Here is a 22025-nt window from a genome sequence, read left to right on the forward strand (position 1 = left end):
CTGAATTACAGAATTTCATCTTGGATGTGTAATACACACACATATATACATACATATATATGTATGTACGTATGTTTTTTTTGTTGTTGTTTGTGGGGCCTGAACTCAGGGCCTGGGCACTATCCCTCAGCTCTTCAGCTCAAGGCAAGTGCTCTACCACTTGAGCCACACCACCACTTCCAGCTTTTTATGCTTATGTGGTACTGAGAAATCAAACCCAGGGCCTCATGCATGCAAGGCAAGCGCTCTACCACTGAGCCACCTTCCCAGCCCCTTTCTTTAAAAAAAAAATAAATAAATAACCTTTTTTACAATAGCTATGTACTACTACTCAGAAAAAAAAGGAAATCATATTTCTATCCCCAAGCTTTTTCTAAAAACTTGTGAACAAGCAGAGGAAAAAAAATGTCTTTTAAATTTTAAATTTCTTACTAGTTCAAGAAAATTATACCTTACATTATAAAAAAATCTTTACTCCTTTAATGAGAAAAGCCCACTTCCCCACTTACATTAGCTGGTTGCTCTCAACAGGAACATCTGTGTCTTCACTGAGTTCCAATCTATTACGCCTGTAGGTCGAACCAACACTCAATCCATGAATTAATAATAATGAGGCAGAAAGAATTTTCCTCCTCACATTGCCAAGGACACCTCTCAGCCACAATTGAAACACAGGATGTGTTTTAAAACATCTCCCAACTACTGGAAGATGAAGTCCATTCGAATAACCTTTGTCAGACTGGAGACAGCTAGCATTAGTTATCTCCTCAAAAAAAAAAAAAAAAAGTTCACTTAAAGATGAACTTGAGATTCAAAGAATAAGAAAAAAATCCATCTTCCATAGTCGAACAATATAATTTGAAAAGAAAAAAATACAAAAAGAAAAAGAAAAGGAAAAAAGAGAAAAAACAAAAACAAAAACAAAAAACACCAAAATTCAATAAGATCCAATTTCTGGTCTTCAAGATTTCTTCACCTATTAAGAAAAAAACAGAAACCTTCCCCCATCTTTATTATCTGTATAATAGAAGCATACTATATGTAAAAATATAAAGCTTTTATGTATATAAAATACATATACACTAATTGGCTTGTACACACGCACACATATACACACAAATGTGTAGAAATAAAACATCTGGGTTAAGTTCCCTCTTTTAAAATATATTCTAAAAGCCTTTGGATTTGGATTCATTATAAAAATAGTGAATTTAGTCTTATACCAAAGTACCATAGTTAATGTGACATAAATTTTGCCCAGCCCACAAAATAAAGGGAAATCCCCCACAACTATCAATGTGCATGACATGGATGGATATACTATCACCATCACCATCACCATCATCATGGAGTCTTTAACCAAAACAGATATAAACATATAGTTACAGAGTAACTACAGAGTGGTGCAGTCAACTGAAGGCACAGCAGCATTATAGCCATTCTGAGTAGACACTGTGGATCTAAAGGAAGGTTTTTCCTATCAGTGGGGCCCTTTTCCGCTTTTCTTTCAGCACCAGTATCACTGGTATGACATTCAATACTGGCCCTGCAAAGGCTTGTTTATGAGGTCTAGATCCAAATTCTTTACTACAGATGGCTATAGCTAAAGACTTGGCAATTAGCCATTTACTCAGTTGATAAAAGGATAAACTCTGTGGTTGAAATTTCACTTCACAATGGTACAATTACCATTTAAGAATAAAAAAAATTTTTAAAAAGGTATTTTGATACACAGAAATTACGTTTCCAAATTCTGAAACCAGCCCAGTAACAAAGTAATTTTGATTCTTATGTAATAAATACTACATAATTTCTAGGCTAAATCTTGTCAAATACTATCCAAGACAAAACTAAAATCAAAACTTAAAAAAAAAAAAAGTGGACACCTTTTACTCACACTTAATACTAGTCAATTTTCCAGGAAATTTTTGGGCAGGGAATATCCCCAAATCTAAAATGAAAAACAGGAAAAATTGGGACCTTCCATTAGTTATGCAGTCTGAAACTTTGAAGAGACCTTTACTAAAAGTCATCATTTTCTGGCCTCCCACTCAAATCACAGAGATAGAACTTTCAGAGCGGCAGGGAACTTTTGAGGGTTACTGAAATCAGCTCATTCTTTTCACAATTAAAATACTGACTGCTTATTTTTAGTTAAGAATACAGTGTTAGCTAAGAATATAGTATTATGAACCAAATATGCTTTTTAAAAGACACCTAAACTAAACCTTTGGGAGTTCATACTGGGTTTGTCAAAGTATGCTCATAGGGCTTACATTTCAAATCTCACTGAATCTTTTTCAGTTGTACAAATGTTTTATTGCATTATTAGCCATAAAACTATACAAAGAGCACCTACGCTATCTTTGTTATTCTATATTATAAAGGTTGGAAAAGGCAATTCAAAGACTAAATTTTTTTCCTAATTTTTTTCTTATTTCCTTTTTATACAAACCTAATCCTAAATACAAAGGGTAATTCTATCACACCCAGCAATTTGGTATTATAAAGCTGACCAGTATGAGGAGGTAATTCGAAATTTCCAAATATAAAACAATTTCATGGGTTTCTTCTTGCAAATTTGTAAGTAAACATCATGGTTTTCAAAGAGCTAGTAAAATGAGGAAGGGGAGGAACAGCAGCTTAGGAGGGTTTCAATTCACTGATTCTAGTAATCAACCTTCCCAGGTTGGGGTGGTTTTATTTCAAACTAATTCAATCTATACCAAGCCAGAAACAAAGCCTTTCAATGCTGCACTATATTTTTTAATAAAAAATATTTTTCTTTCAACTGATATGAACGTTTGTGAGTTTTACCTACATTGAGTTATAACTGAAAAAAATTTAAAGTTAACCTTCATTTGCTCAACACTATACTGTCTCTGAGGAATTTTCAGGCTTCCCCAGGTTTTGTGTTTTTTTATTTTACTTTTAATGGGGTATCGCTATGTTGCCCAGGCTGGTCTCGAATTCATGGGCTCAAGTAATCCTCCTGTCTATGCTTCCCAAGCAGCTGGGACTATAGACATGTGTCACCATGTCCAGCTGTATTTTTAAATAATTAGTATACCTATACATTGGAACTATAGTAATAAAGGATATAGTAATATAGTAAAAATTGCTCATTTTAAATAGAGAAAGGAAAAAGAAATTAATGTACTATTTCTTTTTCATTGCTTTGAGCAACCTTATTCTCTGGATAGCAGCTCAGAATCAATGTAGAGTAATCATAGCTAACATTTTTCAAGTTCATTTTCAGAAATATTAGCTGTTCTATATTGTCAAAGTCCATACTCATGATCTGCTTTGGATGAAAGTGGCTATTTGTAGTAAACATACATTCAGATTGCCAACTACACATAGGGCAACTTAGATATTGAATGGCAACTTGGGCCAAAGCCGGCCATATGCTCACCTTCCTCTGCCAGTAAACCAAAGGGTCATCACCTCCTGAGAGCTCTGAATACTTCTCTTTGAAGTACTCATCCACTACTGCTTTAGCAGAAGGGAACATGAAGCCTTTGCTTCCAATGGTAACACTGTCTGCAGCTGAGCTATCCATGGAACCTGAACTGGAGGTGCCTTCTTTTAAAGATGAGGTAAATGAATCAGCTCCTACTGTAACTAATGGACCAGATGCTTCTGAAGTTGCAATTTGGCATGCCTCTGGTGAAGATTCCATATAACTGCAAACCTCTTCTGCAAGAATCTGTTTGTATGTTTCAAAATCAGCACCTTGAGGAAAAAAGTCTTCAAAACTGTTTTTAAAACAAGGATCTAACAAAGTAGCCAAGATACAGGGCTTGGATTTGAGCATGGTACTAAGTAGGGTATCTGTTTCCAGTTTCAAAGATAAACTGTCCACCAGACTGAGGGCCTGAGTAATACCTCTGACTTGAAAATCTTCTCTGAGTTTCTGCAGAGAGAGGAGTAGATGGTGGATTAGGGGCAACACCTGATTCAATCCTGTGGTCTTTACACTCACTTTCTGGGCAGCCTCTTCAAATGGCTTAAGAATATCACAAACATATGTCATTAGAGTCCACTGAAGGGAAGTGAGAACAACTCCACTAGCTCTACCAAGACTGTGATGAACTGAGTAGCAATGCTCCAAGAGCCATCTTAACATATAAAAAGTGGAAATCCAGTGACCAGTTTCATCCTGCTTCAAATTCTTCCATGGAAGCTGCTGATCATTTTGAAACTCTTGCAGTATCTGACGGGCCTTGACAGAATGACTAAAATGATGACAAGTTTTCCTAGCAGCCACTAACATATTCTCAATGCTTTTGTGCTCACAGAAAAAGTCCTGAATGACTATATTTAAACAATGCAGGAAGCATGGCACATGAGTAAAACCACCATCTTTGATTGCATGTACCACATTAGAAGAATTGTCAGAAACAATGAAGTTAGGGATAAGAAAATTAGGAGAAAGCCACAGACCAATCTGGTCATTTAGTTCTTGTAAAATGTTGGTTACCAGACAGTCTTTGGCCAAACCTGTGACACAGAGCACTGCCCACTTTCTAAAATCAGGGATGCCACTGTTACTGGGATTAGATGAAGCTTCTAAAGAGACCCAGTGTACAGTGACAATAAAATAGTCAGTAGATGGGTCATGGGTCCATATGTCAACGGTGAGATGGATCTTTTGACTTTGAACATTCTCCAAGGTTAAGAAAATTTTTTCTCTGACAGTGTCATATAACTGAGGCACAGCTTTAGTGAAAAAATAAGTCTCTGAGGGCAACCTGTAGTCTGGAGCCACAATCTGTAGGAACCTTTGAAAAGCTGGAGTTGAAAAGTAGTTGTAAGGATGCATATCCTCCACAATCATTTGAATAATTGCCTGACTTATTTGACTTGAGGTTGAATTTTCACATGTTGTCTCCCTTTCTTCTGTATGCATCAGATTATCTTGCTCTACAACAGGAATAGGACTCTCAGATCTATTTTCAACATCTAAAGCAGGAGGTTCATCTGATTCAGAGTCACTGAGGTCCTCAGCTATTAAATCTTGGCTGCCTGTAGACTTTTCTCCATTCAAAGTGTCATTCAAGAGCTCATTGCTCTCACTCTCAGTGTCATCTAATCCATTTCCAATAGCACCATTGTCTTTGTTGGCAACAGCCCAGTGGATGGGATGTGTGGCCTGCAGGTGTCGTTGAAGTGTTGAAGTTCCTAAGTGGGAACCTGGTCTACCCCGGCTCACGCTTCTTTTACATATATTGCACACAGCTCTTGAGATATGCTGAGGATCAGTGTAAAAAAAATTCCAAACTGCAGATGTCTTGGCTCTGGTTCCAGGAATTAAGGCATGCTTGACAATGTTACTTTTAATGAGAAATCTCCCTCTTTCTGCCCTTAGGGCATCAGACGTGGATTTATCACGTTTCTTACCCATTCTATTATCATCTAATGACTCAGTAGGAATATATTCAAAGCTTCCATTGCTTCCAGGAGAAGAGGGAGACAAAGACATATCCAATGTAAAGTCCTCCTCCCCACTAGTGACTCCAAATTTGTTGGCCCTGGTCCAGTGAGGTGAATGTCTTGCCTGCAGATGTCGTTGAAGAGTAGAAGTACCAAGATGGCTGCCAGGCTTACCCCGGCTGACACTTTTTTCACAGAGGTTACAAATAGCCCGCCAAGTGTACTGGGGGTCCACATGAAAGAAATGCCACACAATAGAGGTCTTGGCTCTGGTACTAGGTAGGTAGATCTGCTTTTCTATATTGCTCTCAAAAAGACTTTCTTCATCTGGCTCAGGGGCACTAGAAGCTGTCAAAGTAGGGGTTTCGGCACCAGGCTTCCCAGATCCCAAATCCTTATTAAATTTTTTGGCAAGGACCAATTTTTTCCGACGTCTTTTTCCTTTAATTCGAGAACCCTTCTTTCTTTTCTTTTTAGCAGGCAATTTTGCCTCTTTATCCACTCCTGCCACCATATTTTCCTCTACCACATCTTCTTCATCAGTATTAGAATTAATGGAAACACATCCCAGAACCCCAGCATCACTAAAAGAGCTGTATCTTCTACCAGGAGAGAGTGAAGAAACTGGTACACTTAGAGTGCATATACTCATTCTCTTTATGGCTCCAAAATTCAAACCAGAATCTGATGGTGGCTTTACTATTCATGCAGAAATACTGTTGTTCCTCTCTACTTGCATTACCTTTTCTCCAATTTCTAGGGAAAGTCAAATTCCCTTGGGACCAATGATTTCCAAGGCAGGTTATTTTTGGAGGAAAAATAGCAGCAATGGAGAACATCCCTAAGCTCTTTCTTAGAGGGCTTTAAGATCCCTTCTAGCTTTCTGAGTTCTGAATTTAAGCAGTCCAGTGCTCTCATGTTATAGAAAGAAGAACCGAGGCCCACTTTCCCACGGTCATAGAGTTGGTTAGTGGCAGCTAGAAAAGCCAGGTCTTCCAAATCTCAGGTTCATGTTCTGCTTTATCAACAACTCTTATCTGTTTGAAATGCCTTCAGTTCTTAAAATACATTATTTTTATGACTCCTCCTGATAGCAATATCGATTTTCCCTTAATTCTGAAATTAATTATTTTCAGGAAATTTCATTTAAACAAAAACATAGTGCATCATTCAACATTCATCATTTAGGACAATGATTTGCCAATACAACTCAAAAAGTCAATTCTGGAAAGCTAAATCAGACTCCACATACTGGTCATTAACATAACTGCTAGTTGAACCCTTTGAGTTCTGACTACAGTAATACAATTTTAAAAAATATAAGTGGCTGAACAAAAATTCTTTGGAGTTAAAAATTTTACAAGGTCACAAGCTGCATTAAAAAATTCATTTTTATCCCGAGTTAATACTTTTTTCTAAGACTGAAGCAAGCTTTAAAACCTGTAAACAAAACCTGTAAATAAGGTAACTCACAAATTGACCATTAGATGAACAGCAAAAACTGAAATAGAAGCTTCAACCCACCTCCATGTCTTTTTTCACTGCTCCCTCCCTTCTCCCCAATACCTACACACATTTACCCTAAAAAGCATCTCTATTACTAGTTCCACAGCCTCCTTTCTCAAGGTCCAGAACCAAAGTCTGGAAGATGTCAACAATAAGGGCCTTCCCCATAGGAATCCGCACCAATCTGAGAGTTTAGGGGGGTGTTCTTCATTACCGTCTCTCCAATCCTACAAGGAGAACCAAGTGTCCCCCGTAGCTCTCCACTCCGAGGCTGGGGCTGGGGTTGGGGGGGAGGGGGAGAAGGGGTGTGTGATTAGGGTGGGGAATGGGTGGAGGACTCAGGAATTCGGTAACTTTATAAGGGAAGTGGCGGAGAAGCTGCTGGGTGGAGGGACCTTGGGACACCGGCAGGTCAGTGGACCCAGGCACTAGGTGGATCTGCTGCCCGAGAGCCGGCCGCACAGCGCCAGCTCCCCTATCGGGGGTCCAGGAAGAGGCGGCTTTCTGGGGCTCCCGGCCGGGCGAGCGCCGGATGTGGGGGGAGGGGAGGAGGTGGCTGGGGAGGCGCGGGCGCCGCGGGGGTGGGGGCGGGGAGGACGGCGGGGAGGGGGAATGGAGGGAACGGGTGGGGGCGGGAGTCGGGGCCCCGGCCGCCCCGGAGGAGGCCGCGGCCGGCAAGGGGACAGAGGTCGCTGCAGCGGGGGCCCCAGGACCCCCCACCCCACCCCGCCCGCCTGCCCTGACTTCCCGGGCTAGGCCGAGACCCGGGGGCCGGAGGCGGCCACGGTCACTCGCCTGGCCCCCTTCCCACCTCCCAAGCCAGCCGGGAAGCAAAAAACGGGTCTAGTTACCAGAGAACAGAAACTTTACCGAACCGAGGACACTATCTCCGATTCCCGCCTGCTGCCACGTCTCTCTTCTTTCTCAGCCGCGGCTGCCCGCCGTCCTCACGCCAGCCACAGCCAGCAGAGATCCCGGACTGCCAGCGTCAAAGATGGCGCCCGGCTACAGGTTGAGGTCTAAGGCCCCCGCCACGAAAAGTGCCAGCGCGACGCGATGCGCAAGGGATTCTGGACAGTGTAGTTTTGTCTGTGCGACGAGGCTAAAATGGCTGCCCGGGCGCGGAGTCACGGGAGCGAGCGGGGCGGCGCCAGGCCGCATGCGCGGGGTCCCTTCCGATGACGTTTTTAAGGCCGGGGAGGAGGGCCAGGAAGAGCTGTCAGAACCTATCAGACCGCGCCGGTCACCAGAGTGGCCTTAACGATTACATCCCCAGAGCGTGTGGAAATCTAACAAACTACTCCCCGCCCCCCGCAGTATTGAACTATTTGGTGCATTTGTTTTTATTCCAAGTCGTGGAGCTTTTAGGCATTTTATTTCTTAAATCCAATTTGTGCGTTAGGAAAGTCAGGCTTGTTGAAAAATTTCCGAGGAGGGGCAGAAAAGGGAAAAAGATGAGCAGTGCCTGTGAGTTTCAGGGTTAATATCCTGGATTTTCCTGTGTGAGTGTCTAAACCTTTTTTTTTTTTTTTTAAGGAGAAAAGGATTATTATTATTGTTGTTGCAGTAATGGGATTTTGAACTTACAGCCTTATGTTTACTAGGCCGGCACGCTACCTCTTAAGCCATACCCCAGCCCATTTTTTTTTTTTTACCTTTTAAAAATAAATAATACAGAGATCTATTGAGATTAGAAATTTAAAATCTGCCCTAACCTCATTCTTAGGAAATAATTTCATTATTCTTAGTCTCAGTATATATACTTTCTTAACTTCCTAAGCTAAAATACATTTAAATATATTACACTGCTGTATTACGAGCCTAAAATAATCCTGGACTAACAGAACAGAACTTTCCTAGGAGGCAACATTAGACCTAACTTACATACAGAATAGGTTTCTGCTGAGAAAAGATATGCTTGATAATAACAAAGAGGGAAGAATGTCCAGGCACCTTTCATTTCCTCTTGTTTTCCTTACCCTAGCCAGTGACTGAGCATCTATCAATCCGAGGGGGTCTCCTCACAAGTAGGTTTTTACCTTCTTTGGAAGTGAGAAGCCACAACCTCAGAATTCCAGCAGCATCCTGGCTTACACGACAATACTCTGATCACCATGACAACTGGACCTAACAAGCAGGTTCCTGGTAACCAGTTTCTGACTGTGCCACACCTAAGGATTTTTCATGATTGCTTTCCAAACAGCTTGGGGATTTTATAGCCTAGAGCTTTCCAAGCTGGCCCGAAGTAGTACTTTATATAGTTGGTAGGTAAAATTATTGGAGTTAGTAGAAAGTAGGTAGTCAGAGAACTGAGGCCTATACAGCTTGCAGATGACAGGATAAAAAGCCAAAAATTTGCCTGAGGGATTGAGGTTACAAATGAATAAGCAAGTAAGAAGGACTGAAGATTTGGCACCCAGACCCTGTAGGGAACTGTAAGGAGGCCCATCAATCTTCAAAAACCCCACTTCTGGAAGTGGCGCTGTAGCTCAAGTGGTAGAGCGCTCGCCTTGAGCTGAAGAGCTGAGGGACAGCGCCCAGTCGCAGAGTTCAAGCCCCACAACCGACAAAAAAAAAAAAAAAGTGATGTACAAAAACCCCACTTCTTCCTATTTAACCCAAGGCCAATCTCTGGGAATAACTGGGAAGATAACACAAAATGGCTGAGATGGGCTGGAGAGTTGTCTTCCTGTGGCATACCGATGCCTCCTGTTCTCTTGCTTTGTCATATTTCCATTCTAATAAATTTTCCTATCCTCACCTTCACTGTATTCTTGCCTAAATTCCGCCCCCCCCCCGCAAGATACAAACTTAGCTGCCTTAAGTTTTTGGTAACAAAACCTTATTTTATCAAATGTAAATTATCATTGTAAAATATACTCTGACGTTATGGATCTGGTATGTGGGGACTGCCAAATTCCAACAGGCTATTGATCCAAGATGTTAAAACTGGAAGGTGGAAAAAAGCCAGAAGTGAAGCTGTGACTCAAGTGATAGAGTACTAGCTTTGAGCTAAAAAGCTAAGAGATAGTGCCTAGGTCCTGAGTTCAAGCCCCAACAACAACAACAACAACAAAAACCTTAAATGGCTTATTAATGCAGTTAGAATTAAATGCTAATCAGGATATCTTTATTGTGGCCTATAGAATACTGCTTGAGTTAGGTGCTGGTGGATCATGTCTATAATCGTAGCTACTCAGGAGACTGAGATCTGAGGACTGAGGTTGGAAGCCAGCACTGGCTACAAAGTCCGTGAGACTCTTACTTCCAATTAGCCACTAGAAAAAGCTGGAAGTAACTCTGTGGCTCAAGTGGTAGAGTGCTAGCCTTGAGCCTGGAACAGCACCCAGGCCCTGAGTTCAAGTCCCAAGACCCGTGCCAAAAAAAAAAAAAATACTGCTTAACCTGGTCGCCATCTCATCTTCCTCTCACCATGAGTATCCATCATTCCCCACACAGCAGCCACAGTGGCCTCCTTTCTGGTCCTCAAACACATGGAAACCCTTTTTGCCTCTAAACTGTTGTACTTGCAATTCCTTCTGGAATGCTCTCTCCTTGCAGTTAACCTGGGCATCTCCTTTTCAGTCTTCAGTCTTTACAATGCAATCTATCCACTTTTTTTCTTATATTGTAATCTATCCACACTTGTTGGTGGTGGTGGTCATGGGGCTTGAACTCTGGGCCTGGGAGCAGTCCCTCAGCTCTTCAGCTCAAGGCTAGCACTCTACCACTTGAGCCACAGCATCACTTCTGGTTTTCTGATGGTTAATTGGAGTCAAGAGTCTCCTGGACTTTCCTGCCCTGACTGGCTTTGAACCATGATCCTCAGATCTCAGCCTCCTGAGCAGCTAGGATGACAGGCATGAGCTACTTGAGGCCTGGCTCTAGCCACATTTTTTACATTGTATTCTATCCACCTTTAAAAAATTCTGTGTGACTGATATCTCTACTTCAGTTTTAAACAAAACAAAACTCAAAACCCCAAACAGAAACCATTTAGAAATCACAATCCCTTGAAAGTAGCATTGTTGTAAATTAGCATGTAGCAAGATAGAAATTGCAATCACACTTGAACATTTTTTCCCTTTGACTGGCACAGATAGACATGCTTTTAGCTTGCTGGTACCCATGAATATGATTACTTTGGATATGTCATACATCCAGTGCACCCTAATTATTATTTGGTTCTCTCTTTCTGAACAGTCAAGAAAGGCAATTGCAACAAACTTCCTCCAGCTGAGCTGAGAGATCAAGGGGCCCCAGCTTGGAAAGAACTTCGTTGTGGGTGTCCCGAATCTTTGCTTTGGGATGGCCTGTTTGCTTCCTACTTCTCTAAGCCCCTTCTTTCCTTTTTCCTTTTCTTTCTTTCTTTTTTAACCAGTCCTGGGGCTTGAACTCAGGGCCTGGGCACTGTCTCTGAGCTTCTTTTGCTCAAGACTAGGACTCTACCCCTTGAGCCCCAGTACCACTTGTGGCTTCTTCTGTGTATGTAGTACTGAGCAATTGAACTCAGGGCTTCATGCATGCTAGGCAAAGCACTATCACCAAGCCACATTCCCAGCTGTCTAAGCCTCTTTTTGACCCAAGCCATGAAGCCACTGGTTCACCAGAGTGCTCAAGGGCTTTCATTAAGCTTTGCAGTGGCTGAGGAGCCAGCAGAGTATGCCACCCCATGTGGCTTTCCAGCTTGGTACCCGAGCGTTCCTTCATGCTCCCGGTTCCCGCATTCTGAGTCTGTAGCTAGTACATTCTCGTAGTCGTGAGAGATTACATCTGACATCTTTTTCCCACATGTCACCTGACTGTTCCCACTCTTTGTGGGAGGCTGAAAGGCTATATAATACCCTGGAGACAGGGATTTCCTCATGGCAAGTTGGCTGTGGGTCCCTGGACCTGTTGTGTGGTCCTTTCTGTGGTCTGTGAGTGCACAGGCCACCTCTTCCAAAGCCTGCTGCTGGCTTCCATTGGGATTTGCTGGTGGGACATTTTCATAATCTCCACAGCACTGAAAAGCCACCCATGGCAGTATCTCCTGGATGTCTTCAAGATCTAAGCCTGTCACGTTGACATAGTCATCTGATGTCTGAGAGGAATCTTCCTCACTGTTGAGTGGGTCACTGTCTTCAGTTCTTGGAGCCCCAAAACAAGGGCAGTCACTGGTGTCCCCGTGGCCTGCATGTCTTTCCTCAGTAACCTCCAACTCCTGGGTACTAGGAAGAACAAACAGATTTTCAGGCAGGCTGTTGGTTGAAGTTAGAGTCTCAGCAGCCGATTCTGCAGTGGTGACATTGACATAGTCATTGGACTCCTCTGAAGAAATGCTCGAGCTATCCCTGGACGCTGTGATGTTGATGTAGTATGTGGAAGGAGCAGGGTGCCCACACATCTGGGGCACTGTGGCATTGTCATAGATTCCCACTGTGTACCCCACAGCCTGGATATGGGCTCTGTCCAGCTGGAGGGCCTCATCTGCTTGGGAGAGCTGTCAGGAAGGAGAGAAAGTGACTGGATGGTGAAGCAGTAGAGACAAGGCCTGTCCTTTCCTGCCTGGCCCCTGGATTCTTTCATTTGTTCTCCTCCTTAGAGCAGAGCTCTACACTACGAGGCTCTAGAGGCCAGGTCGGGTGCAAGGATGTGAACGAAAGTGGGTGGTGATTAAGAAAAGCAGTTACAGGCTAGCTACTGCAGACTCGTGCTAATAATCCGAACTAACTGTACTCAGGAGGCTGAGATGGGAGGATCCAAATTTAACAGCAGCCCAAGCAGACAAATCTGTGAGATTCCTATATCTGATTAACCAGCAAAAAGCTGGAAGTGGAGGCCTGGCTTGAGTGGTAGAGAGTCAGCCTTGAGTGGAAAAGCCAAGTGAGAGCATGAGGAGGCCTGGTGAACTCTGCCTCACAGAGAAGCAATGGAACACGCAGGCAAAGGGTAGACACTTGAGATAGAGGCATAGCTCGGGTCATAGAGCTCCAGCCAATGAGTGAAAGCAAAAGTCAAATACTGAGTTTGAGTCCAGGTCTGGTACCAAAATTTTTTTTAAAAAAAGAAAGAAAAGGTAGAGGTTTTGATTCAGAGTGGGCCTGCCTACCCAGCCTCCCACCCTGAGCACTTTACCCCATATCTCTGTGCTTCTGTTTCCTGTCTTTTTTTTTTTTTTTTTTTGCCAGTCCTGGGGCTTGAACTCAGGGTCTGAGCGCTGTCCCTGAGCTTCTTTTGCTCCAGGCTAGCACTGTACCACCTGAGCCACAGCACCACTTCTGGCCTTTTCAGTTTCTGTGGTTCTGAGGAATGGAACCCAGGCAGGGCTTCATGCATGCTAGGTGAGCACTCTACCACTAAGCCACATTCCCAGCCTGTAACATTTAAAAATCTAAATTAAATTCTTAAATATTTCTCTTTGGGCAATAGGGAGGTCCAATTTATTAATAGGAACTACAGGGTGTGGGCCACAGAACACATGGTTTATCTGCTGTGAAACCAGATCTGTGGCCTCAAATTCATTCCTCCCAGCTCTCCAGCCAGGGGCCCTGTCATTTGCTCCAGGGCTTCTCTTTTTCCCTGGTGTCTTACCGTATGCTCAGGGCTGTCAGCATTTCTGGAAAGGAGGCTTTCGGTACTGAACACCTGGCTACTCCTTAACTGATGTCTCCCTGGAATGACAGAGATAGCTGGCCAGTCTTCAGAGAGCTTCAGCCTCAACAATTCCTGCATGGTGGGAGACCTGGGTTTGCACAGTCCCTGCTACTTCCAGACTAGTACTTGATGATGAGATACTCAGGCTACAGGTGTGATGTGCTTTGAGATCTGGAAGCTTCCTACGCACCTTCTGCTAAAGACTTCTCCACCCCTTGCCTGTAATGCCAGGTCATCATCCCAGTCCTAGACATACCTGGCTTTCCTCTGTTATCTCAGTGTCAAATAAAACCAAACCCTAAATCCAAATGACCCTCTGTTACCTTTTAGAACTCTCCAGCCCCACACTGGAGGAATAGCCTATAGTCTTATTTAGTCCTTTCTCCTTGCCACTATCAGCTAAGCAGAACCATCTGGAAGCTTAACCGTGCTTCTGAGTGGTGAGAGGTGCATTCTGGGAGCAGAAGTTCTAAACATTAGAAATCGGTGGTTCCAAAGGAGAAGCTTACCTAGATCATCTTGCTGCCGAGGCAAGAGGTCATACACATTCTTGGCTCGCTGTCTGGGTCGAGGCAGAGCCAGCGAGGGTAGGTCAGTCACTTGGAGGTAAGGAGATTGCCCTGAAAAGCAGTCAGACAGGGTCATGACAGAGACCAGGACACTGAATGTGGAGACTAGTTGGGCCAGATGGGCCTTGGACATATTCCCCATGCATCATAAAAAAATCTATTTTCAGCCAGGTGTCCATGGCTCATGCTTGTCATCCTAGCTACTTGGGAGGCTCAGACCTGAGGATTACAGTTCAAAGCCAGTCCAGGCAGGAAAGTCCATGAAACTCCTATCTCCAAAGTGCAGCTCAAATAGTAGAGCACTAGCTTTGAGCAAAAAAGCTCAGGGACAGGGTCCAGGCCCTGAGTTCAAAACCTCAGGACCAGTACACACACACACACACACACACACACACACACACACACACACACACACACACACACACACACACACACACACACACACACACACACACACACACACACAATCTGTTTTTCAGACTTGAACTAGAAGAATTTCCATTTGAGCTAGTGAAACAGGAGACTCAGTGAACAGAAGCAGGAAAAGGAAGCTGGGTCCAGGGGCACCAGGGCCCTGACTTCCTAGTGCTGCTGCAGTTCAGGATTAGTGTATCGCGTAAGGAGTCAGAGCAGAAGACTCCCCAGCGCATTACTCCATCTCAACCAGGGACAGACAAGTGACTCACGTTTCTTCCACTTGTTCCTGTTCCACAGGATGCAGAAAGCTGTGATGACCAGGAGGAGAGCCAGGAGTCCTGAAAAGCCAGAGAAGATGCTGCTGCTCTGATCTTTATCTCTAGGAGGAAAAGCCAGTGTCACATCCCAGATGGCTATAGGATGGTAGGGGATGGAGTAGGAGAAAACATTTCATTGAGCCCAAGGATTTGGAACGGGCACTCCATGAAGAAAGCCAATGTGGAGTGGACCAAACAGTAGAAAAGAGGGTAGATGTGTCTGAATAATAATTACTGCATGGACAATAGTATTTGCACATGGGTGAAGGGAGCTATTCCTTTTGAATGTCTACCACGTGTTGGGGGTTTGCATGTAGAACTTATTTCAACTTCACAATGATCCTAGCTCACTTTGTGGCCCAGGAGGCCACGACTCAGAAGGGAGAAGTTCCATGTCCATGATGGTACAGGCAGGAAGGGGTGGAGATGGGATGTGAGTCGAGGTCGCTCTGGGTTAGGAGCTCTTTCTCTTTCTCTTCTACCACACTACACTCCCAAACTTGCCAAGCCCAAGCCATCTGGCCCTGCATCCCCTCCTTTCAGCTTCCTGGCTTGCTGGGAGGAGAGGATTACGCAACTCCCAATCAGGGTGTGGCTCTGTGACAAAGTCCAGCTTGCGTGAGCTTGAGTAACCCCAGCTGGTCTCCAAGCAACACTCAACAGTTCACATAGAATTTAACCAAAGCAAGTGCTGGGCTACCTTGCAATTCCCTGGCCCGGGCTGGAGTTACTGCTCTGCTTGGTGTTGAAATGCATGCAGATGATTACAACCCGGGGCAGTGGTGCCCATTATAACTGGAAATAAGGGCAGGAATCTCTCTCTCTGCCCTGTGACCTCTATATATTAGAAACCAGGCCTGGACCCTCCTGAGGCCTAGGCTTACTTTCTAGTGGACAAGTCTCCTAGGCTGCCTGACAGACGTCTCCAAGCAAAACTAAACTGTGATAGCTTCTCTGGAATTTCTCATCATCTACTGGCATTGTAAAAAAAAAACAGAAACAAAAAACACCATCATGACACCATTCCTGACCACTTTTTTTTCATGTACTTCCAAACAACCAGCACATAAGCAACTTCCACACACCTAGTCACATTGATTGATTGATGGATTGACTGGTTAGTTGTGCCAGTACTGGGGCTTGAACTCAGTATTTGGGATGGAACTCGGGGCCTTGTGCTTCCCCTTAGCTTCGCCTGCCAACTACCACTTTGAGCCACAGCTCCACTGCTGGTTTTCTGGTGATTAACTGGAGATAAGAGTCTCACGGAAGCCGGGCGCTGGTGGCTCACGCCTGTAATCCTAGCTACTCAGGAGGCTGAGATCTGAGGATCGCGGTTCAAAGCCAGCCCGGGCAGGAGAGACCATGAGACTCCTATCTCCAATAAACCACCAGAAAACCGGAAGTGGCGCTGTAGCTCAAGTGGTAGAGCGCTCGCCTTGAGCTGAAGAGCTGAGGGACAGCGCCCAGGCCCAGAGTTCAAGCCCCACGACCGACAAAAAAAAAAAAAAAAAAAAAAGAGTCTCACGGACTTTCCTGCTAGGGCTGGCTTTGAACTTCGATCTTCACGCCTCAGCCTCCTGAGATGTAATCCTAGGATGACAGGTGTAAGCCACCTGCTTGCAGCATCCTTTATGTTTTATTTTGATTTCAGCATGAAATATATACCTGCCAGTGTTTGTGAAGCTCCAACTCCCAAGGGACCTTTTGCTTTTGTTTGTATGAAGTTGAAAACCGTAGCGGTGAATTTGTATTTGTGATTCTTTGTATTGCGATTATTCCTGTGAGATTTTTATGTCCTTAAGACGTATCTTTATTACATTTCCGAGCACACCTTCCCTTAGTGGCAAGGTTTTAGGATCTAAAAACACATTTCCTTGGGAAATTGGGCCTTTTGTTTCTATGTGGGGGGGCAAAGAGGATCTGCTTTAGCAAAGGCTGGAGACAGAGAAAATCAAAACATCTGAAAGGAGAGAAATCCAAAACTTCCTCAACATCTCCTTTCAAATGCCTAGAGTTTGGTGGGCCTACCAGACCTGAGCCTGGATGTATGGAGCTGCGGTACCGTTGGGTTAGCAGCTCTATGGACTGAACCAGGGTGTTCTGTGTAAATCAGGGAAGTAGAGTTCACCCCGAAGCACTCACCCTTCCAGGCTGCCGAGGGTCACCGGGGTCGTGCTGGGCTCTGAGGTCCTCCTTGTAGCCGCAGAGGTGGGGGAGGCTGCCATGGCACAGAAGCTCTGAGACGTCAGCTCCTACGCCTTTTCAAAATCATGACCACTGAGAGGCACCTTTCCTCGGCTCGTGCTGTGTTGCTTGAAGAGAAAAGGCAAACCGGTTTGTGTTTTGCCCGAAACCCTTTCTTTTTGTTGAAAAGTATATAATCCAGGAATGACAGAAAACTTCCCGGGCTCCGTGTCTTCCTGCCCAGCCACCGCTTTTCACTCACAAAAGTCATTCCTCCTAAATAGTCATCAAAGGCCCTAACAAAACCCAAACCAAACCAAGCCAAGCAAAGCAAGCAAGAGCACAAATCCGCTGGGTCCATCTTTCTAGAGCTTCTAAGCATTCTTTCTAGAACTTTCTGTCTTTGAAACCCCCTACCTTGTGTCTTCTTCCTGAAACATCAAGCTGATTCCGGTGGACATAGAGCCCCCTAGGTTTGGCTCTAGCATGGGAGGTGCAGTGCCCACTGCAGGCGGTGAGCTCTCATCCGGGCACTGGGGCTCCAACGTGAGGCGGCTTGGGGAGAATCTCTAGTCTCTGCCTCTGATGGAAACAGGAGGGGCCCTCTCAGAGAAGCTGCCAGGAGGCTCGTGAGAAACTTCTGCCTTCAACCTTCAGAGCACAGTGAAAACAGCAAACCACTCTGGCAGAATGGAAACATAGAGTCGGGGACAGGAAGCAACTGCACCAAGGTGCTAAGGAAGCCTGGGGCACAGGAAACGCAGCCTGACTGTCAGACAGAAAGAACCTGTGTGCCATCTGCCTTTGGGGGGTTCACAGGTGCTGTGGTCAGTGCGTGTGATCAAAATGGGGTGTGTGGATGTGGGTGGGGGTGGAGTCAGTTCCTCACCCCAGGTTCCCCGGACATTTAGAGAAGTATTCATTTACTCTCCAGGGCCAAAGTGGTTTTTTGTTTGTTTGTTTTGTCTAAATAAGCATGAGAAGGTGCTTTTGAGAGAAAATTGCAGATCTCTCTGGGTACAGAGGGGCACAGAAGGGATACACTTTAATTTTTTTTTGTCGGTTGTGGGTCTTGAACTCTGGGCCTGGGCACTGTCCTTGAGCTCTTCAGCTCAAGGCAAATGTTCTACCACTTCCGGTTTTCTGGGTTACTTGGAGATAAGAGTCTCACAGACTTTCCGGCCCAGGCTGGCTTTGAACCGTGATCCTCAGATCTCTGCCTCCTGAGTAGCTAGGATTACAGGCGTGAGCCTATAGTGGTTCTGGGACTAGATCCAGAGCCTTGCACTTACTATGCTCCCAGCCCTGGAGTTTGTTTTTAGATAGTGTCTCATGCTCTTTGTCTGGCCCTGGACCAAGGTCCTCCATGATTCTCCATCTCCTGAGTAGGTGGGATTATAGGCAGGTACCACTATGCCTGGCCTTTTTTCCTTGTTGTGCCAGTACTGCTGCTTGAACTTGGGGCCTTGAATTCTTATTTGGCTCTTTTGCTCAAAACTGGCACTCTACCCTTTGAGCTACACCTTCCCTTCCAGCTTTTTGTTGATTAATTGGAGATGAGAGTCTCATAAACTTTCTTGCCCTGGATGGCTTTGAACCATGATCCTCAGATCTTTTTTTTGTCGGTCATGGGGTTTGAACTCTGGGCCTTAGTGCTGTCCCGCAGCTCTTTAGCTCAAGGCTAACGCTTATCACTTGAGCTACAGCGCTACTTCCAGTTTTCTGGTGTTTTATTGGAGATAAAGAATTTCACGGACTTTCCTGCCCAGGCTGGCTTTAAATTGTGATCCTCAAATCTCAGCCTCTTGAGTAGCTAGGATTACAGGCATGAGACACTGGCGCCCGGCTGATCCTCATATATTATACTCAAATCCTGAGTAGCTAGGATTACAAAGTGAGCCACTAGTGTCGGCTCTGTTACGGGCTTTTAACATGGGCCCTTTCCAAGTGACTTTGATGGGGATAATTTGTTATCCTAGCTACTCAGGAGGCCGAGGTCTGAGGATCAAGGTTTGAAGCCAGCCCAGGCAGGAAAGTTTGTAGAACTATTTTCTCTAATTAACAAGCAAAAAACTAGCAGTGGTGGTGTGGCTCAAGTGGTTACACATGCACACACGCGCACGCACACACACATGTGCACGCACGCGCGCGCGCGCGCGCGCACACACACACACACACACACACACACACACACACAGCCTCTCCTCTCGGACTGCACTTTTCACAGGCAGATAGATGAAGGGATGACACAAGGCCCTATCTCTTGGGCCTTTCTCCCATCTCTTCCAAGTGGACATTTTCGATCCTCGGTCCCCAAGCCCAGCCTTTCCCTGAATGTGGCCAAGCTCTTCCAGGACCAAAGAGATTTGCAAATTGGTCCTGTGGCTCTCCCCAGAGCTTGACCCAGCAGGAAATGCAGACTATTGGTGGTGGCTGTTTCCAGGCCTGGAAGGAGGGTCTCTCTTGTCTGCATCTCCATTGGATGAGGTCAGAGTGAAAACTAATGAGTGCCTTGTGCCGATGACGGGAGGTTGGGGCTGGTGTTTGCGTCACTGGATTCCAAGTGTTTTTGTGGTGCTGGGGATGGAGCCCGGGGCCTGGGCATGCCAGGCAAGTGTCCACCACTGAGCTGCACCCTCGCCCCACCCTTGCCACTGCACTCATAGGAATGGTATGTGAGCTAGGAACCTGGAAGGAGCTGGGAGGGAAGAGTAGGGAGAAACAAACTTCTGAATGGACTGCTACTTAAAAACAGCTGCTTTAGCAGCGGCCAGGGCTCATGCCTATCATTCTAGCTGTTCAGGAAGCTGGGATCTGAGGATTGCAGTTCAAGGTCATCTGGGCAGACAAACTCAAGAGGCTCTTATCTCCAATTTACCAGCAAAAAGCCAAAAGTGGAAGTGTGTCTCAAGTGGTAGGGTACCAGCCTGAGTGAGAAATCTAAGGGAGAACATGAAGCCCTGAGCCCAGCCCCGGTGCTCCCTTCTGTAAGTGACCACTGCAGAGGCTCACTCCTCTTGAGTGCCTACCCCCTCCCATGCCAACCATCTCTCCCCTCCTGTGTTCCCACTGTCTGCTGCCTCTCCTCATCCAACTCACCTCCGAGAGGAGTCCCCTGCTCTGAGTACAGGCAATGTCCACTCTTCCATCCTTCCCTCCATGGTACAAACCCAGTCCAGCCAATAAATCAGACACACAGGACAGGAGAGGACACCCACTCACTCTACCTGTGAAATGGCCACAAGTTCTACACCTGTTTGCCCCGGCTCCTTCTGAACCTTTGTTATTTTTTTGTGCTGGTCCTGAAGCTTGAAGTCAGGGCCTGGGCACTGTCTGGGCTCTTGTGCTCAAGGCTAGTGCTCTACTACTTGAGCCACAGTTCTACTTGTGGCTAATTGGAGATAAGAGTCTCATGGACTTTCCTGTCCAGGCTGACTTTGAATCATGATTCTCAGCCTCTTGAATAGCTAGAATTGCAGGTGTGAGCCACTGGCGTCTGGACTGATTTTTTAAATTTTGTTTTAAAGATTTAAGGTCATAAATATGTCATTGTTGTTATAACGCATTTTGACAAAACAACTCCTTCATCCCTGAAAACCTAGGGCTTTGTACACGTCCTGAGCTACATCCCAGCTTGGACCATTTAATCATTCTTGGGGTCGAAGATGACATGTGATGATACGGTATTGAGATAGGTTTATAGACCCAGATTCTATACATAGGTGAGCAACGTCCTTTAATGGGGTGTGTGAGGTGGGGTGTGGGGAAACTTCAGGGAGAAACTTCAGAAACTCCCCAAGGAAGCCAAAGCTCTGTATTTCACAGCATCTACCTGGGTTCACGTTCCAAGCTGTACCTTACAGATTTGCAGTTATCTGTTCTTTGGAGGTGTTGCCTTTGATGTAAAAGGACAGCGATAACAGTTCCTTATGGAATGCTGTTGTGAAAATTCACTGGACTGATAATGAAGAGTGCTTGGTGTAAGGCTTCATGTACGGTGAGCTCACTGAATGGAAGCTGCTATGTTGTTATTAGGACACCAGTCTCACGGATGTTTGCTAGGCTGCCTCTTTCAGCCTCTCTTCTCCCACTCTCACTCCCCTCCCCCTGCTTCCTTGCTGTCTTCTCTGTTCCTTTCTTCTTTAAACAAATATCTAAGCCTTGGCATGGTGGTGTGTGCCTGTAATCCCAGCATCTAGGAGGCTGAGTCAGGAGGACTGCCAGTTGGAGGCTAGTCAGAGCTATACTGTTAATTAAGATCCTGAAAAAAAAAAAAAAAGCCCCAACGAACTAACCCAAAAGCCCCACCTGTTTATGGGAAGTGTGCCAGTGTGGACAGCAGGCACTGGATTGGTTCATGAGCAGGTGGGGCTGCCACAGTGGGCAGGCACAAGAGCCAGTCCTGCTGGCTGGCTTCCACACACATGCCGCTGATGGTTCTTTTGTATTTTGAGCCTTTGCACAAATTCCTTTAGTAGCCATTTGGTTTTCTTTCGTTAAATTCCAGCAAAGTTACATTTTGGGGCTGGGAAGGTGGCTCAGTGGTAGAGTGCTTGCCTCGCATTCATGAAGTCCTGGGTTCAATTCCTCAGTATCACATAAATAGAAAAAGCCAGAAGTGGTGCTGTGGCTCAAGGGGTAGAGTGCTAGCCTTGGGCAAAAGAAGCTCAGGGACAGTGCCCAGGCCCTGAGTTCAAGCCCCAGGACTGGCCACAAAAAAAATGTTATATTTTATTTTATAACTTTATGTTGCCCATTTCTGTGTTGTGGGTCTTGTTACTTTCTTCTTTGAATTAAAAAATTTTATTTATTTATTATGTCATCATCAATTATAAATGCAGTGTGTGTGTGTGTGTGTGTGTGTGTGTGTGCACGCGCACGCGTGTGCGCATGTGTGCGCCAGTCCTGGGGCTTGAATGCAGGGCCTGGCTGCTCTCCCTGAATTTTATGTTCACGT

At 45.1% G+C, this 22025-nt stretch overlaps 3 protein-coding genes across 3 annotated transcripts; all 3 read right to left on the minus strand.

Annotated features, from left to right (window-relative positions):
• Positions 1–961: 961 nt before the first annotated feature.
• Positions 962–7934, minus strand: Zbed6 (zinc finger BED-type containing 6). Its single transcript, XM_070041765.1, has 3 exons — positions 7794–7934; positions 1887–7219; positions 962–976 (listed from the first exon to the last, which is right to left on the minus strand). Exon 2 carries the CDS (start codon positions 6086–6088, stop codon positions 3152–3154), a length of 2937 nt encoding a protein of 978 aa, XP_069897866.1. The 5' UTR covers positions 6089–7219; positions 7794–7934; the 3' UTR covers positions 962–976; positions 1887–3151.
• LOC138841157 (uncharacterized) lies at positions 965–1878 on the minus strand. Its single transcript, XM_070041768.1, has one exon. The coding sequence runs from the start codon at positions 1438–1440 to the stop codon at positions 1345–1347; it is 96 nt and encodes a 31-aa protein (XP_069897869.1). The 5' UTR covers positions 1441–1878; the 3' UTR covers positions 965–1344.
• A 2116-nt stretch (positions 7935–10050) lies between the features above and the next one.
• Positions 10051–17766, minus strand: Lax1 (lymphocyte transmembrane adaptor 1). Its single transcript, XM_070041767.1, has 6 exons — positions 17486–17766; positions 17027–17196; positions 14834–14943; positions 14088–14198; positions 13516–13595; positions 10051–12424 (listed from the first exon to the last, which is right to left on the minus strand). Exons 2-6 carry the CDS (start codon positions 17107–17109, stop codon positions 11558–11560), a joined length of 1251 nt encoding a protein of 416 aa, XP_069897868.1. The 5' UTR covers positions 17110–17196; positions 17486–17766; the 3' UTR covers positions 10051–11557.
• Positions 17767–22025: the final 4259 nt, after the last annotated feature.

Source organism: Dipodomys merriami, unplaced genomic scaffold (assembly GCF_024711535.1).
Source record: "Dipodomys merriami isolate MVZ:Mamm:240054 unplaced genomic scaffold, mDipMer1.0.p SCAF_31, whole genome shotgun sequence".
Lineage (NCBI taxonomy): Eukaryota > Metazoa > Chordata > Mammalia > Rodentia > Heteromyidae > Dipodomys > Dipodomys merriami.

Excerpts from the sequence above, each read along its gene's own strand:
- LOC138841157 (XM_070041768.1), bottom strand. The coding sequence starts at position 1,440 with ATGGCTATAATGCTGCTGTGCCTTCAGTTGACTGCACCACTCTGTAGT.
- Lax1 (XM_070041767.1), bottom strand. The coding sequence starts at position 17,109 with ATGGCAGCCTCCCCCACCTCTGCGGCTACAAGGAGGACCTCAGAGCCC. Across the intron at positions 14,944-17,026 it reads ACCCTCGGCAGCCTGGAAGG|AGATAAAGATCAGAGCAGCA; the intron begins GTGAGTGCTTCG and ends TTTTCCTCCTAG. Across the intron at positions 14,199-14,833 it reads CAGGAACAAGTGGAAGAAAC|GGCAATCTCCTTACCTCCAA; the intron begins GTGAGTCACTTG and ends ACTGCTTTTCAG.
- Zbed6 (XM_070041765.1), bottom strand. The coding sequence starts at position 6,088 with ATGAGTATATGCACTCTAAGTGTACCAGTTTCTTCACTCTCTCCTGGT.